Source organism: Brachyistius frenatus, unplaced genomic scaffold (assembly GCF_029030835.1).
Source record: "Brachyistius frenatus isolate BFR_SWC_R1_liver_20210118 unplaced genomic scaffold, ASM2903083v1 Contig_92, whole genome shotgun sequence".
NCBI lineage: Eukaryota > Metazoa > Chordata > Actinopteri > Embiotocidae > Brachyistius > Brachyistius frenatus.
The window spans coordinates 632,501-649,238 of NW_027210691.1; the positions used below are offsets into that span (position 1 = coordinate 632,501).

Consider the following 16,738-nt stretch of genomic DNA (forward strand, 5'->3'; position numbering starts at 1 on the left):
TCGACGGGATTTAATTAAGTGTAATTTTCTGACACTAAGCAAGTTGAGAAAATGTCTCATCCCCACCGTCCCCGTCTCCACTCAGAGCCTCAACTGGACCGCCTGGTTTTTCTGGATCTTTTTATGTCTTTTCATCTTTTTGTTTTGTTTTTGCTTTGAGTCATTTCTTTTTTCCTCCGGAGGAACTGCGGCCTTTTCTTCTGATCTTTTGTATTTATTCATTTTTTTTCCTGCAGCGTCCTCACAGTTTATGTTTCTGCTCTGAACTTTGACGTTAACACGGAACATATTCGGTCCAGTTTGAGTTTCTCCGTCTTCGTGCAACGAGTCAATTTTGAAATAGAAATTCCAAATGTGGCTCGTTTTTGTTGGTCTCAGATTCTCATGTGATGTTTAGATGCTTTTCTTTTCTTATTAAATGATGATAAATGGAATATTTCTGAGTTTTAGACCGTCTGTTAAATAAAACAAGACATTTATAGACATTATTTATGGCTGATGGATGTTATTAAAGGTACATTTAGATTTTTTTCTGACATCTAAATGTCTAAATTACTTCTGTGTGTGTGTGTGTGTGTGTGTGTGTGTGTGTGTGTGTGTGTGTGTGTGTGTGAGAGTCTCTGGACCTGAGTGTGTAATCGGCCGCTGCGTCTGTAAATCAGGAGATAATTACACACAGACTGGGAGCGCAAACACTGAATGAAAAGTGCGGTGTAAATCCTGTCCTGCTTTTCGCGGACGTAAATCTGGCCATCGGTGTTGAGCTCCGTCTCTGCAGCTCCACTCATTCAGAACAGTTCTGGCTCCGTCTCAGTAAATATCCACAGAGGCTCATAAATAAGCAGTAACCCCCGAGTGTGTGTGTGTGTGTGTGTGTGTGTGTGTGTGTGTGTGTGTGTGTGTGTGTGTGTGTGTGTGTGTGTGTGTGTGTGTGTGTGTGTGTGTTGTGTGTGTGTGTGTGTTGTGTACTTGTTGTCTGTGTTTCTTCACATGAAGTCACCTTGTTGAAACTCGGACTTCCTCGTTAACGCTCACTCGTTTTCTGAGACTGCGATTTTAAGATTTCAGTTTTACCACAAATTCTTGACAAGTTTGAGATTTAAAAACCTGCGGCGGTGAACTTTTGTCTCCCCCTTCTGCCCGATCGCAGTAATTACAAAAACACTGTCGACATGTGCTCGCGTCTTCGGCGCTGTATCTTGTATAAGATGTAAAAATGCTGCATGAAGCAGAGCCGAGTCGTCTGCGTAGAGGAGGACTTTAATATCTAACTCTTGTTTTACCATTTTATTTCTCAATTTTCCTATAAAATGATCCTCTCCTCCTTGTTTTCCATCAGGTAGAGGTTACGTGATGTCACCATGCCTGCAGTAGACCCGCCCTCCTCAGATCACCATGGCGACGCCATCCCCACCCGAGGGAAGCGTCGCTGTGCCCGGAGACGACGACGTGAGGGACATGGAGCTGCTCCTGGATCTGTCCCAGTACCGCTGTTTTTTCAACTCGCCTCCACTGACGCTGAGCGGGGAGGAGACGCCGCGAGGGGACGGCAGCTGGAGGCAAGATGGAGACCTGCACGGGTGAGTGTCCTCCCTGGACGTCTGAGAACGGGACACTGGACTCGCAACGGTGTGACAACGGTTTGTGTCTCTTCCTGTCTGTCTCACTCTCCAGGCTGGACAGGAGGTGGATGCTCTGGCACGAGTTTATGAAAGAACACTCCCGCCTGGACGCTTGGCTGCGATTGGCTGAGCAAGCCGTCAATTCCCAGAGCTCCGCCCATGAGACCTACACCGCCGCCAAGGAGGAACTGAGGAAGTTTCAGGTAATATGAAACCACAGACTGGATATAAAAGAGTTCGTAGCTTCAGGTCTGTAACATGGTTCTGATCCAGAAGTGTCTTCAGCTGCAATACCAGCGAGTGCCACTAGAGGTCGGCTCCAAAAAGCCTCCGGCTCCATAGACTCCCATTCAACTTCTCTCATCAAATCCAAAGTGAATAAAATGTGTCCATCAGTTATCTCGGTGTTGTTAGCTAAAGTCACTCCTTCTTCTTAGTTTTCTGGAGGTCCATCTGAAAATAATCCCTCATTCATTAGAAAAGAAGATTCAAGAAGACCTGTTTTTGGGGGCGTGTCTGTTTGATTGACAGGGGAGGCTTCTTAACGTTCGCAAAACAACGGGTGACGTCACTGATGGTTGATGTTTGTATGAAACAAAAATATTCAAACAATGGTCCCATGGAAAAAATAATCTATTTTACATTTGAAACCTTGCATCTTATTTATAACGGCATCATGAAAATGAACATTTCACATATTGAATATTCAACATGAGAAACTTTCCACTTCCTTTCCGCTGTGGTTGGATCTGCACAACGCTTCAAGTGCTGTCCGTGTTTGTGTGTTCAGAGGCTGAGGCGCGAGGCGGCGTCTCGGCTCGTCCAGTTGGACGGTCTGACCCGAAGGAACCGGACGTTAAGTCGGCTGTTCCGGGACGCCATGCGGGTTCGGCTGCTGGCGTCGGCGAGGGAGTGCGGCCGGCGGTGGGACGACGTGAACGCCAGACTGGAGTCGATCACGGGACGACTGCAGGTACTGATAGTCACGATGAAGCTGTTCACGATATCTGTGGATGTGTGACCTCTTCGGCGGCTTGATTTTCTGGATCTTCATTTCATTTGTCTGTTTTTTTGTACTCTTCATCAGTTACTTCCTGTAGTGTAACTGTGATTAGAAGTGAGGTAGTTTGGACGATGTTCTTAAAAACTAAAATAAAACTCAACATTTAAACTTCTAAGTTTTGACTGAAACCTCCACAGAAGATTTCGTTACTGAACTGAACACTTTGAGCGTCTCTCTGTTGTCTTTCAGCTCTTTGTCTCGGAGTGGGAGGGGTTTGAAGCACAGAGGGAGGAGCTTGCGCTCTGGTTGGCCGATATGGACGTTCGTCTGAGCGAGGTCGATCACCTGACAGGAAGCACCTGTGAAAAGCTGAGACGACTGCAGGTGTGTGTTCGTTACGCAGCTACAGTCACGTCTCACCGTCTGTTCACAATTTGCTTTTCATGATTTGTGTTTTCATCTGTGTGTGTGTGTGTGTGTGTGTGTGTGTGTGTGTGTGTGTGTGTGTGTGTGTGTGTGTGTGTGTGTGTGTGTGTAGTCCTTCCAGCAGTGTGTGTGTGTGAACTCGGGTCGTGTGAACGTCCTGCTGCAGCGCGGCGAGGCGCTGATTCAGCGCAGCGAGCCGGCGGACGCGCAGCGTGTTGAGAGCCGCCTGCTGGAGCTGCTGCGCCGCTGCAGCCACGTGCACAACAACATCGCACGGACACACACAAGGCTGCTCAGCATGAGACTGGTACACACACACACACACACACACACACACACACACACACACACACACACACACACACACACACACGATAATATAAATACACGTGAGGGTTGTGTTGAGGAAACAGGTGAACTCTGTATTCTTCACATCAAAGTCTTTGATGAAGGTCTGACGAAGACTTTGTGAATCTACGGATTGACAATAATTAAAATCTAAACTTTTCCAACTTGAGGTGATTCTTTTTTAAACAACATTTACGTATCAAATTGGCAGAATGTTCCTTTAAAAATGTTTAATTGAAATCGTTTCTCCAGTCCGTCGTACTTCTAAATGTTTCATCAGCGGGCTGTTTAAAACACAAAGACGTGTTTCCTTCCTCCTTCCTCACATTTCAGTTGAACTTTAAATGCTTTCGTTGTGGAGATGATAAGTTGACGACGGCTGGAATGAAAATACGTCGTTAAGCAGCTCTAAAGTTAGTTTAACGCCACGATACGTTTTTTAGTAGAATATAGTAATATAAACCAATCTAACCCTTCTTACAGCAATTCTACTCTTCCTCCTCCTCTTCCTCCTCCTTTTCCTCCTCCTCTTCCTCCAGGTGTTCGAGGACGACTGGATTCTGTCTCAGGCTACAGACTCCGGTTGTCCCTCAGAGACTCTACTAGAAGAAGAAGGAGCGCTTGATAAACACCACCTGGACCTCCCTGCGACTTCGAACCACCTCAAAGGTAAAAACCAGCTCGTTTTAATTCGTTAAATCAGCCGAAGAAGAAGAAGAGTAAAAGATGTAAAATATCCAATCTTTTCTTCCAGACCCCCCCTCACCACTCCACCATCCTCCTCCACCGTCCTCTCCCACCCACGAGCACCTGGGGCTGGAGTGGGACCCCTCGGTCGATATCGGACGCTCCATCTCCCGGGACGACACCGACTCATCGTATTTCAGCGCCGGCGCAGGTAAGAGGTGATGGGACGTTCAGGGACGTTCAGAGACATTCAGGGACCTTCAGGGACCTTCAGGGTGCGGCTGCAGTTTCTCACCATTTTATTTTTAAAAACCTGAAACTGCAAATAAACTTTAGAGGTATGTCACATTTCCAAACTCGAGTTTCAAAGTACTTTACATAGAATAAGCCATTAAAAAAATTAAAACAAACATGAAAACAAACCAGCCTTAAAAATACAATGATTGTATAAAATTGACATTTTGGTGGAAACGCGACTTTTGTGGTTTTGTTTTTTTTATTTGTGAACATTAAAGCAGAATTCAGGTCCTGCAGGAAGCTGGTCGACATGTCGGTCTCAGATTTGAGCTCTTGTCTTCGTGCCGTGCAGGTCTGGGTCGCCGAGACGGGCTGAAGAGGTGGAGCTACCTCAGTTCCCTCGACTCGTGGTCTGACATCAGCAATGACGTCATGAGCCAGGAAGCACACTTGGTGAGTTTTTGATAATCAACACGTAATCAAAACTTTATTTTTATTTTATACGACTTAAGACTTCCAATGGCGACGAAGTACGATGACATTTTTCATGAAAGAACTCACCGAGCGCATTCTTTTGTCAAGTTGTGCGTGCGGGTTTTTTTCCCAGCATGCTGCAGGACTCATTCCTCATGTTTCTTGTTAATTTTTACAAAACTATTCTAGTATTTTTTCTGAGCATCAACCAGCAGCGACGTCATCGTTGGTTTGTGAACGTTATGAATCCTCCAGTTCAGATTCTGTCCGTCACCATCTTTGCTAGTTCGGAGCGGTTTGGAGCAGGAAGTGACCATATTTGGACAAGCTGGGGGAGGAGCCAGCTGGTGGATCTGACTGATCTGATCGGAAACCTGACGATACTACGTCCCGCCCACCGATAGCTGTAACCTGACTGCACCACAGGCCTGTCAATCAAACAGACACGCCCCCAAAAACAGGTCTTCTGGAATCTTCTTTTCTAATGAATGAGGGATTATTTTCAGATGGACCTCCAGAAAACTAATAAGAAGGAGTGACTTTAGCTAACAACACCGAGATAACTGATAGACACATTTTATTCACTTTGGATTTGATGAGAGAAGTTGAATGGGAGTCTATGGAGCCGGAGGCTTTTTGGAGCCGACCTCTAGTGGCACTCGCTGGTATTGCAGCTGAAGACACTTCTGGATCAGAACCATTTTGAAGAACTTCTCAGCTCTGACAAGACTTCGGCTTTCGCTTCAACAAATGTCGACGTTACCATCCATTGACAGGTTCAAAGATGTTTGAACAAAAATGTAAAAACGAATGCTTCCTGACGTTATGAATCTGACATGGATCCTTTATTTTAAGACATAAACATCCGGCGTTGCAGCAGGACGAAGTCTCAACGAAACCATGTGGTGATTTCTCCTAATTTCATTGTTTGCTCTCCTCTCTACTCTGACCCAGATGCTGCGTCGCCCAGAGGCTTCGACTGCCTGTCTGTCTCTAACACACACACACACACACACACACACACACACACACACACACACACACACACACACACACACACACACACACACACACACACACACACACACACACACACACACACACACACACACACACACACACACACACACACACACACACACACACACACACACACACACACACACACACACACACACACAGAGAGTCATTGATGTTCTGGTACAGCAGCTATCTGAAGATGTTCCCGTCGCTGGTTACCGCAGCTCACCTCCTCGTCTCCTGATTTATCGACGACAGCTGGAGAATGTGGCGCCTCGATACGTTATCGCATTTCCTTTTTTTTTAAGCTTGTTTTGGTGAGACTCAGCAGGAGGAGGAGGAGGAGGAGGAGGAGGAGCGCTACATGTGAATGTGGAGGGAAACGAGGACGGAGATATTGTCAGAGAAACGTAGAAGTAATCTGAGCATCCTCCTCTGTTCGCCTGCAGACCCCTCCCATCCCCCCTCCCTGCAGCTCTATCTGTTTCACACTCGTACACCTACGCAGTGTTGCACTGTTGCACTGTCGGTGAACCCCGAAGATCGACAAGAAAAGAAAGGAGCCCGGAGACACACGTGATTACAGCTGCAGGATCCCGAGACATCAAAGTTTCGTGTTCTCTAGTGTCATCTCATGGCTTTCATTTTTTTTTTGCTTTTTTAAAATTTTCATTGGACCGGTGATGTCAGCGCGCCGTCGCCACGGGCTCGGCTCGGAGCCGTCCGCCCGCAGGACTCCACGTCGTTGTACTTCATTAAATCTGCGACCGTGTGACCTCGTCTCCGGGAGCTCGTACGTAGCATGAATCCTGAAGGACGCTCAAACGTCGAGCATCCAGAGATCTGTGAGCACGGCCTCCACCGCCACATCCACCGGAAGCAGCAGCAACAACAACAACAACAATAACACCAACAACACCAACAATAAAACTACCACCAAAAATAACAACACTACCACCAACAACATTACCACCAAAAACAACAACACTACCACCAACAACAACAACAAAACAACACTACCACCAACAACAACAACAAAACAACACTACCACCAACAACAACACTACCACCAAAAACAACAACACTACCACCAACAACAAAACAATGAAACTACCACCAACAACAACACTACTAACAACAACAAAACAACAACACTACCACCAACAACAACAAAATAATAAAACTACCACCAACAAAAACAACAACACTACCAACAACAACAACAAAACAATAACACTGCCACAACAACACTACCAACAACAACAAAAAACAACAACACTACCAACAATAACAACAACAACACTACCAACAACAACAACAAAACAATAACACTGCCACAACAACACTACCAACAACAACAAAAAACAACAACACTACCAACAATAACAACAACAACACTACCAACAACAACAATAACACCGCTGGGATCTTGTGATTGTTAAAGATCTATTTATCACTTGTAAAAAATGTTGTTAAAATGTTCTTGTTTCAAAACAACGTTGCTCAAAAGTCAAATGCAAACAGGAATGCAGTTGTTCACATGATGATGCTAAGATCCTTCGACATGATTGACAGGCGGGACCTCCTGCAGCTGCTGCGTGACGGATGTAAATAAACGACCTCTGTGCTCTGCAGCATCCGGAGGTCCGGATCCAGCCCGGCTTCTTCAGGCAGGAGGAGGAGCGGTGGGCGACCTCCACTCCTCACAGACAGGACGGCGAGCCAATCGGCTTCGACGGAGGGCGTGTGAAGGCGTGGCTCGGGGTCCAGAGCTCCGCCCCACCGGAGAGGGGGACTTCCTGCTCCAGAGCCGTGCAGACGGGCGGGGAGGTGCAGGTGGAGGTGGAGGTGGAGGTGGGTGTAGTGTGAATGATGTTTGGGATTGTTGTCATGTTGCAGGAAGAAGTTTGAACCAATCAGATGCCTGAATAACAATTTAAACATCTAAAACTGCCTCAAACATTTGTCTGTGCACCTTTAGATCCAAACCGCTGCTCTTCTCCATGAAAGGTTTTAATATTAATTAGCGAAGTCATCCGCAGGTCACTTTAACTCTGAATATTTACAAACTCTCTTGGTCTTGACAGTTATGCAAAACAAAACCACAACTTAAAGGGTCGTTCTGTATTTATTTCAGCGTATTTCCCATTAATGTGTCTGTTTTTGTCCTTTAATCTGAAACGATTTGATTTGGTCCTGATCTGTTAACTATGATGTAAATAACTCCCTCCAGGAAATCAAATAATTAACGCAAATTCAGGCCGTATTTGCGGGAGCTTGAAAATTTGTAATATTCCCGCGATTTTTCCGCAAAAAAACTTCGTCATCAGAATCTGTACTGAAAATATTAACAACATAAAGTAAAGTCTTTTCAGACAAAAACTCACTTTATTAACACAAATAATTCCTCATTTACAATTTGAACGTCTCCGATTACGATTACAAAAAAAACTTCCTTTCGATGGACCGAATAATAAAAATCATCCTGCTGCTGCAGTTTGTTCTGCTCCTGTTTTCCTGTGGAGTTCAGCATTAACATTCAGCACATGGCGTCACATGAATATCAGCTGTTGTGTGTGTGTGTGTGTGTGTGTGTGTGTGTGTGTGTGTGTGTGTGTGTGCGTGCGTGCGTGCGTGCGTGCGTGCGTGCGTGCGTGCGTGCGTGTGTGTGTGTGTAAAACCTCCTGACCTGACTCTACAAACATTCACGCTCACAAATACACTCACACTGACTTGATGACCTTGTGGGCACCAACTTTGTTATCCAAGTATACAAATGCCAGAATAACATTTCTGCACACACACACACACACACACACACACACACACACACACACACACACACACACACACACACACACACACACACACACACACACACACTTCTGCTTCTCTTTACTTCCCCCGGCTGTTCTGGCAGATTGAGATCCCTTCAGATTTCAGTGCTGTTTTTTTTTTGGGCATCGTCCGTCCGTTAATCAGTCCAAACTGAAACATGAAACTTGGCACATTAATGTTCCTCACAGGATGAATCGTAATTACTCCCATCACCCTGTGACTTTACATCTAGCGCCCTCATCAGGCCAAAAGTTATAATTCATCCAAAACTGTGGTTCATGAATAAAATCAGTCGTCTTTATTGTCAATCAGAGACTGGATCTGGACCTCCAGAAAACTAAGAAGAAGGAGTGACTTTAGCTAACAACACCGAGATAACTGATGGACACATTTTATTCACTTTGGATTTGATGAGAGAAGTTGAATGGGAGTCTATGGAGCCGGAGGCTTTTTGGAGCCGACCTCTAGTGGCACTCGCTGGTATTGCAGCTGAAGACACTTCTGCCTCAGCCCCCCCCCCCCCCCCACACACACACACACACGAGGAGTCTGTGTGTCGTCTCTTTCACCATGAAGACGAGGTTCATCCGTCGACATTCATAATCATCCACCTTCATGTTTCTCTTTCCACCAGACTTCACTTCCTCTCTCATTACCGGGGGAAGCATCTATTTATTCTCCTCTTTCTCCGTCCCGTCTGACGCTCCTCGGGCCGCCGATCGAATCCATAAAAGTCTTGATTTATGCGTCGAGTCTGGCCGCACTTTTAACAGTCGCTATAAAAACAGGGGAGAAACTCTTCGCTGACTTCCTCTTTTCCTCTCCTCCCTCTTTACTTACTCCTTTATCTCTGTTTTGACTTCCAGCCGGTTCAGATAACAGGAAAGAAGGAAAGAGGTTTTTGGGGTCAAATTTATTGTAATTAGAGTGATTTTTACGTGCATTCATTTGCAATATACAAGTTTGATTGAATGTGCGTAGTGGCATCGGCGCTTTATAATGGAGGTTCATTACCGACCAAACTATCGAGCGAGCACGAAATAAACTGGAGCTGAAATTAGACCTGATATCAGAAAATCCAAACTTTAATCAATGTTTTTCAGCAGCTTGTTCACAAAGTCAAACGGAGAGCAGAACAAACTCTGCAATCTGAATTTCAAGCTTCTTCCTGATGAGCTTTGTCGTATCCAGATTGTATTCAGAAGATTTTTCAGTTGTTTTTTTAAGGAAAATGAGGATTGATAAAATCGCGCTACTGACAGACCTTCAAAATAAAAGCCTGAACACTCTCTAATCAGACTTTATTCCCTCCTCATTGGTTCGCAGGGTTACGAGGACACGACCGACCAGCTGTGCCCTCAACGAAACGACAACCAACGTTGCCGTGGCAACACCCAGCAGCCTTTCCCCAGCCCCTCTCCTTCGCCGTCACATGACGTAGAGGCGAAGGCCGACTCTGATTGGACGAGGCGCCGTTCTCAGTTAAACGTACAGGTGAGCCGGTGTTGTTGGGTTTATTTTAGTCTCGTATAAAGTAGTGTCGAGCCTGCGGAGGACTTTATGAGTCGGAGTCAAAAATGAACGTGGTATCGATTTTGTTGACGCGATATACTACACACAGTACCAGAAGTAGTAGTAAAACTGTTCCCTGAAACCGCGGCGCAGTAACAGATGCTGTCTGTTCGGCAGGATGAAGAGGAGCCGTCCCGTCGCGACGAAGCTGAGCGTCGTCTCTCAGAACGAAGGTGAACGAGCACAGAAACCCTCGGATGTGTGATTCAACATTCGAGTGGATTTTTATTTCATCACAAAAATAAATCATCAAAGAGCAGAAAATCAAATAAATGATTTTATTGTGCTCTGATTTAGTTTCAAAAGTGACTTGAGGAGGACGAAATGAGAGAAACGCAGCCGAGATTTTAGAAACACTCACAACCCAGCACAACTTCCTAAAATGATTTCATTATTTAGATGCGTCATCATTTATTTAACAGTTAGCTCTTCAATTATAGTTTCTACAACTTTTATTCACCTGAAAATAAGCAACCGCTTCCACTCAAATAAACTCAAACTACCATGTTGCTTCTCTCTTATTCATGTCATAACATTTCAGAATTCATAATACTGGGAGTTCCTGTCGACTTTATGAAGTAAATTATTAGATGAAAAAATGATAATCAAATAATAAATGCTGAAGTATCAGCCTGAAAATACCGAGCAGGTAAATACTAAACTTTAAAATATAAATTGTCCTCAGCTTGATAAAACAGATAAAACTAATTTCATAAAAAAAAGATGCATAAACTGTGTTTGTGGCAGAAAAAAATGGAATCAAACATCTTTTTTTTCTTCTGTCAAATCCCTTCAGTCTGTTCGCCCTCAATGTGGAGAATTTAAAACTGGAACTTCAAACTAGTTTTCAGGAGACAGCTAAAATCTGTCTGTTTTTTTAAAGGCAGAAATCAAAGGAAATGTTGATGATGACAAAACCGCGTGTTCATAAATAAACAAAAAATATGCCAGCGTTTGTAATTTAAGGAAACACACTGCAGTTCTTTTTCATGCACTCGTCACGTTATTTAAAAAAAGAAATGTACTTCCATAACATGTCGTCTTTCAGACTGATGCAGATTTCTATTATGGAAGTATCTTCAAATTAGTGCACATTTGATTAAATACGATCTCATTTGCATATCAAAACATGCAATTTCAAATAACTTGTAACTGAGACTGTAACACCTCCACCTCCTCCAGCACCTCCTCCAGCAGCGGGGCCTCCTCCCGCCCGCTCTCCCCGCCCCTCCTCGCCATCCTCCTGGCCGCGGCGCTGGCTCTGCTGGCTCTGCTGGCCTGTCTGATCTGGGTCGCCCCGGAGCCGGCGTGTCACCGTAGCAACCGGATGACGCGTAGCTTCCACCTGGCGATGAGGTACGTCAACGGGCCGCCGCCGACCTGAGGACCGCGCACAGACTCCGGTGAGCGAAGCGTTTTCTGGTCGGAGGTTTGCAGCTCATCGAGTGACATCGACAGTTTGAATTCAGAGTCTGAATCTGACAGATGTGAAAATCTGAAAGTCAGACGAGTTTCCAAAATCCCCAAAACAGATGTTCTGTCGTTTGTTGTTAATTTTCATTATTGTCCATGAAGCTAATTAAAAAAATGATCTTCATGATTAATCTCAGGCTGCAGTATCGTTTGGTCAGAACGTGTTTTAGGGACTTCACTCCAAACATTTCCTTCTGTTCTCAACATTTTTCTTCATGAGCATCAAGAAAAAACACATTAAGACAAACTAATAATTTTTTGCATCGTGCTAGTCGGGCCGTTCTCCAAACCTCTGCAGCCTGAGGGCGAAGAAACGGAAAAATAAGACAAACAAGTAGCAAACTTTATGAAGCACATCTGTCAGCAGCTGGAATAAGAGTTTATCTCCACATCTGGAGGAAAACACAAACAAACAGCTTTCTGATTAGAAAACTTGGATTAAATCGGCTAAAACTAACGTAAAACATGCAACCGTGTTTAATACTTTGAATGACGTCCCTTCGTCTTCATTTAAATCACTAACTGCCTTGTTTTTCCATGACAGCACTTATATTTATATCTCTGTTGTACATTAAGACGGAAAAATGCTTTATTATTTTTCTGAACCACATCAGAGGTTTTCTCATTTTTTTTCAAGGCAGCTGCTGGTTTCAGATGATTTCTGTAAGAATCGATCCACATTTTGTTATTTGTTGTATTTAAAGTTAAAACGGATTTTTAAACTACAGACTCACCTGAAGAAAAACGTCACACCAAAATCAAAGCAGCGCTGTTTCTGGAGGGAGGTGTGTCACGATTTATCATCTTTTCTTGCTGCTGATGTCTGACTGATTTAAAAAAAAAAAATTATATGTTACGTGAGAGATGAAAGAGTTGATTCAGACTCGATGAACCCCAAACATCCAACTTTTCTCAGGGGAAGATGCCCGTCCAGGTTCCCGAAAAAGTTCAGCATGAAGTATGTTTTTTTTTTTTTTTTTAAATAACGGAGACTTTGGTCAGTTAACTGCCATCTTAAACATTTCACTTATTTTTTTTTTCAATAGGCGTTTTGTTTGTGGTTGTTGTTTATTTCAGAAAGCGGATCCATTCAAATGTTATTTCTTTTTTTTTTTTTTTTTTTAACGTGTTTGGAAAGAACAAATAAAATGAATTGTATGAAATGTTTGTGTTTGTGCATCATTTTATGTTTTTGTTTTTTTTATTGTGTCTTAATGCGACGGGAAAATCAAAAATCAAATTTAATCAAAATGTATGTGACAGGTGGGCGGAGCCAGTTTGTATGACGCAACATTCCCAGGAAAAAAAATCGCAAGTGGGGAAAAGTTAGTCACGCATTTTTCATCATCCAGAGGTGGCTGTTCATACAGAGAGAGGAGGCGGAGCTAATGTAACGGGGCTCGCTTTTCAACTGCCAACCGACTGACGTCACACACGACACTTTGAAGCGAAGTAAAAAAAAAAAAAAAAACGGTTACCGTTTATCGCCACAGGTGCCGCCAAAGATAATGAAATGGTGATCTTCGAAGTTGTAATTTAACGTTTTGCTTAAAAAATGAGCAAAATGATTGTTTAATGATTGTTTGTGTTTGTTTGTGTGTCTCTGTGTGTGACCGTGGTTGTGTACTTGTGTCTGTATTTTTGTCAGGCAGCTGTCAGTCCCTGTTTGTGTTGCTCAGCCGGTGGTCTTTGTGCTCCGCCGAGTGTGCAGACATTTTTCTGCAGACAGTCTGAATCGGTGTGTTTCGTCCTCCAGAGACTTTTTTTTTCCTCCTTCAAGTGTGTGTTTCGTTTCTTGTGAATGTCTACACTGATAATATTCTTATATTTGTGTGACTCTACAGTCATTCTCGTGTGTGTGTGTGTGTGTGTGTGTGTGTGTGTGTGTGTGTGTGTGTGTGTGTGTGTGTGTGTGTGTGTGTGTGTGTGTGTGTGTGTGTGTGTGTGTGTGTGTGTGTGTGTGTGTGTGTGTGTGTGTGTGTGCACGCTTTGCTGGTGATCCAGTTAATGAAAGCGCTCCATCTGTTCGCAGCGCCGGCGGGCCTGCAGCTGGGACAATGATGATTATGATATCTGCTCATTAAAAAAAAAAAAAAAAAAAAAAAAAAAAGCAAGAGAAGAGAGGACATTTTAACTTCCTCCTCTGGAATCATGAGAAGACCGAAGAACAACCATTTCATTGTTTTGGATATTCTAAATTTGATCCAAAGCCATTGAAAAAAAAGCTGAATGACTTTCTCCTCCTTCGGGGAAATATTTCTTCCAAGAAAATCTCAAACAAGTTTTGAAATACATCAAATTTAAAAACCACAGAACACTTTTGCTGTTTGCTTGTGCGAGTCGCTGCAGCATTTTTCTCGCCCTTCGAAACTACGTTCTGTTTCGATACGACGGATTCCAGTTTAAAATCTCCGCATTGTCGGATGAAGGTGGCGTGTGTTCGGACGGACAAGGCATGTTTTTCAGTGTTTGCGCGTGGAAATGCGACGGAGGTGATGGGGAGGGGGGAAGCGTCCGAGGGCAGCGGGCGCATGAATGGATGCGATTGTCTCCCACAGCTGAGAAAACGCCTGAAATTCAATTATAGGGCAAATAATTTCATGTTAGCCGAGGAATTCGCCGGTGGACTTTTAACCCGGCGGTCGTGAGACGGAGAGACACGGAGAGGACAAGCTGGAAAAAAAATTAAAACTTGAGATCGAGAAAATCAGTCTCCAAGTTCACTAGTTGTGGAGTTCTTTTCAAAACTGTAAAAGCGAATCATCTTTTTCAAGAGAATTATCGCAGACAAAAGCGAAACCTTTTGTTTTTCCTACAACAGAACTCGTTTTCCTCGATTGGCCGTGCCGGTTTGTAAACGCCACACTGGTAGTCTGTCGTCTGCAGCTCGTCATCTGCTGGGGCGGATAGTATCGTTCAAAACGTGGAACCGGTACGAGTGTGGATCAATAAGTTCTACGACGGCTGCAACAGCGTGACGTTCACGCAGCAGGAAGAAGCTACGACCAAAATGTTTCAAAACAAATTTCGTCGCTTGACAGACCGTCAACACCGACTTCTACCGGGACCTTCTGAGGCGTCTGAGCGGGAAAAACATTCGCTGCAATTCATCCTGAACTGTGGCGCCATGGCAACAGGGTCCTCCAGCGTGACGACACGCCGGCTCGCAACGTTTTGAGAACGCACATTTTTCTAACCTTCAAAACACAATCGTCGCTCTTTAATTTAAGAGCAGCATCGCCTGCAAAAGTTCCACTAACGACGTCGTGAATGCACAAGATGTCCTGCAGCTGCTTCACAACAAAAGCCTCGTGGTGCTTTACAGATGTTAGCAGTGAGGACTCGGCACATCTGGAGAATCTTCGGTCTGAACTGGCCAACATCTGCTTTGCATCTTTAGGACGTCTTCGTAGTCCCGACATAAACTGTACAAACGGGGATCGTAGTGCAAACCTCCGAAGTAGTTAAAGATCCTCGGGACGGCGTTTGAAATAAAAATACTCTTTGAAAATCACTCCGAACTAAACGACTACTTGTCTACTGTGCGTAGTAGAGTAGCTAGTAGACAGCTTTAAGGTGCATTACTGCCACCTTCTGACGGGAGTAACGCATTACAACCAGGCGCCGGTAAAAACAGAAGAAACAAGAAATAAACGACAGTCGCATATAATAATCGATTTAAACAAATATTTTAATGAAAATCATGAAAATCAATGTGGCGAGTCTACAGAAATGGAAATCGAGCTCATCCATGTGCAGTGAACGTGACAGATTCATTCAAACTGACTTTTGCGTTTCAAAAATCCAGTAATAAATGTAAATTTTATGTATACTTACATCTAATATGTAATAATTCCAAACTTGTACTGAGCTGAACTGAGCAACAAACAAACGAACTATAAAGAACTGAGAAAGACGGATTCCAGTCACATTCCTGCCTTTGCTGCGTTCAGGAATTCGAAGTATTTGAGTTGCGTATTTACGACTAGCACACAGCGCGTGTTGTCTGATCAGTTTCACACAAAACCTCCTTCAGTCCTGCTGCGTGTAGACCGATCTCTATTATAACGAGGACGTGTGGAGCCAGCGATGATCTCCACATCCTGGATTAAACAAAAAAAACCACCAAAAAAAACCACTCGTATACTTTGTAGCTCGGCCCGAACAGACGTATAGAAGAAAAATCTGCAGCAAACCGAATTAGTTTGATTTAATTTGAATCCAGCGGCACAAAGCGGGCTGTGGTTGATCACATTTAAAAATGACGGAGGTTTTAGTAACATTTAAAGACAATTGATGTCAGATAGAAAGTCTCTATTGATATAATTTAGATGTAATGGAGTTAGTCTATTACAAAACCAGGAGAAGGCAGGTTGACTGTGAGTGTTGTTCATTCTGGATGAACACTGCAGTGTGTGGATCCAGGATGGAAACACACTCCCTGATCTCTAGAACCAATCAACCGTCCAAATTGCCGTTTTGAGCAGCCAAATTTTGGAGGTTTCAGCATCCTTAAAAGACCCCATTTTTATCCAGTTTCATGCTGAACACATTCTCCTCATTTCAGTGTTCCAAAGAGAAACCGACACAAACCCAGTTTCATGTCACTGAGCAGGGAACCAACTCTGCAGCATAATATCTCTCTCTGTATACATGTAATTATACCAGCTGAAACTGTCTGTTTAAGATTGTTCAATTATAAGGAGGAGATTTTTGTCAAGCTGATGTAACGATATTTTCTCAACCGATCAATACACAAGCTCATACTATAGCATGTCGTCCAAAATATAAAAATGTCCTGCTACAGTATGTTTTTCAAAATGTCATTAAAACATCAAAGTTTAGTTCTACATGGTAAAATAGTGTTTTTTATTAATGGAGTCTGGTGGCTTCGAGCACAGTGACATTACAGCACAATTAGGTTTTCCTTCCCAACGGGAAATAAATAGAACATAAACAGCAGATAACAAGAGACAGAAGCATCGACAGTGTTCAGAAAATGAGAATAAATTGATCATAGTTTCTACTCTATATTGGG

General features: G+C 43.7%; 1 protein-coding gene across 1 annotated transcript; it reads left to right on the forward strand.

Annotated features, from left to right (window-relative positions):
• Positions 1–1,395: 1,395 nt before the first annotated feature.
• Positions 1,396–12,863, forward strand: LOC138627857 (nesprin-1). Its single transcript, XM_069710479.1, has 12 exons — positions 1,396–1,580; positions 1,675–1,825; positions 2,413–2,595; positions 2,875–3,009; positions 3,164–3,358; positions 3,939–4,053; positions 4,199–4,297; positions 4,676–4,776; positions 7,453–7,671; positions 9,982–10,149; positions 10,345–10,400; positions 11,410–12,863. Exons 1-12 carry the CDS (start codon positions 1,396–1,398, stop codon positions 11,609–11,611), a joined length of 1,809 nt encoding a protein of 602 aa, XP_069566580.1. The 3' UTR covers positions 11,612–12,863.
• The last annotated feature ends 3,875 nt before the right edge of the window (positions 12,864–16,738 follow it).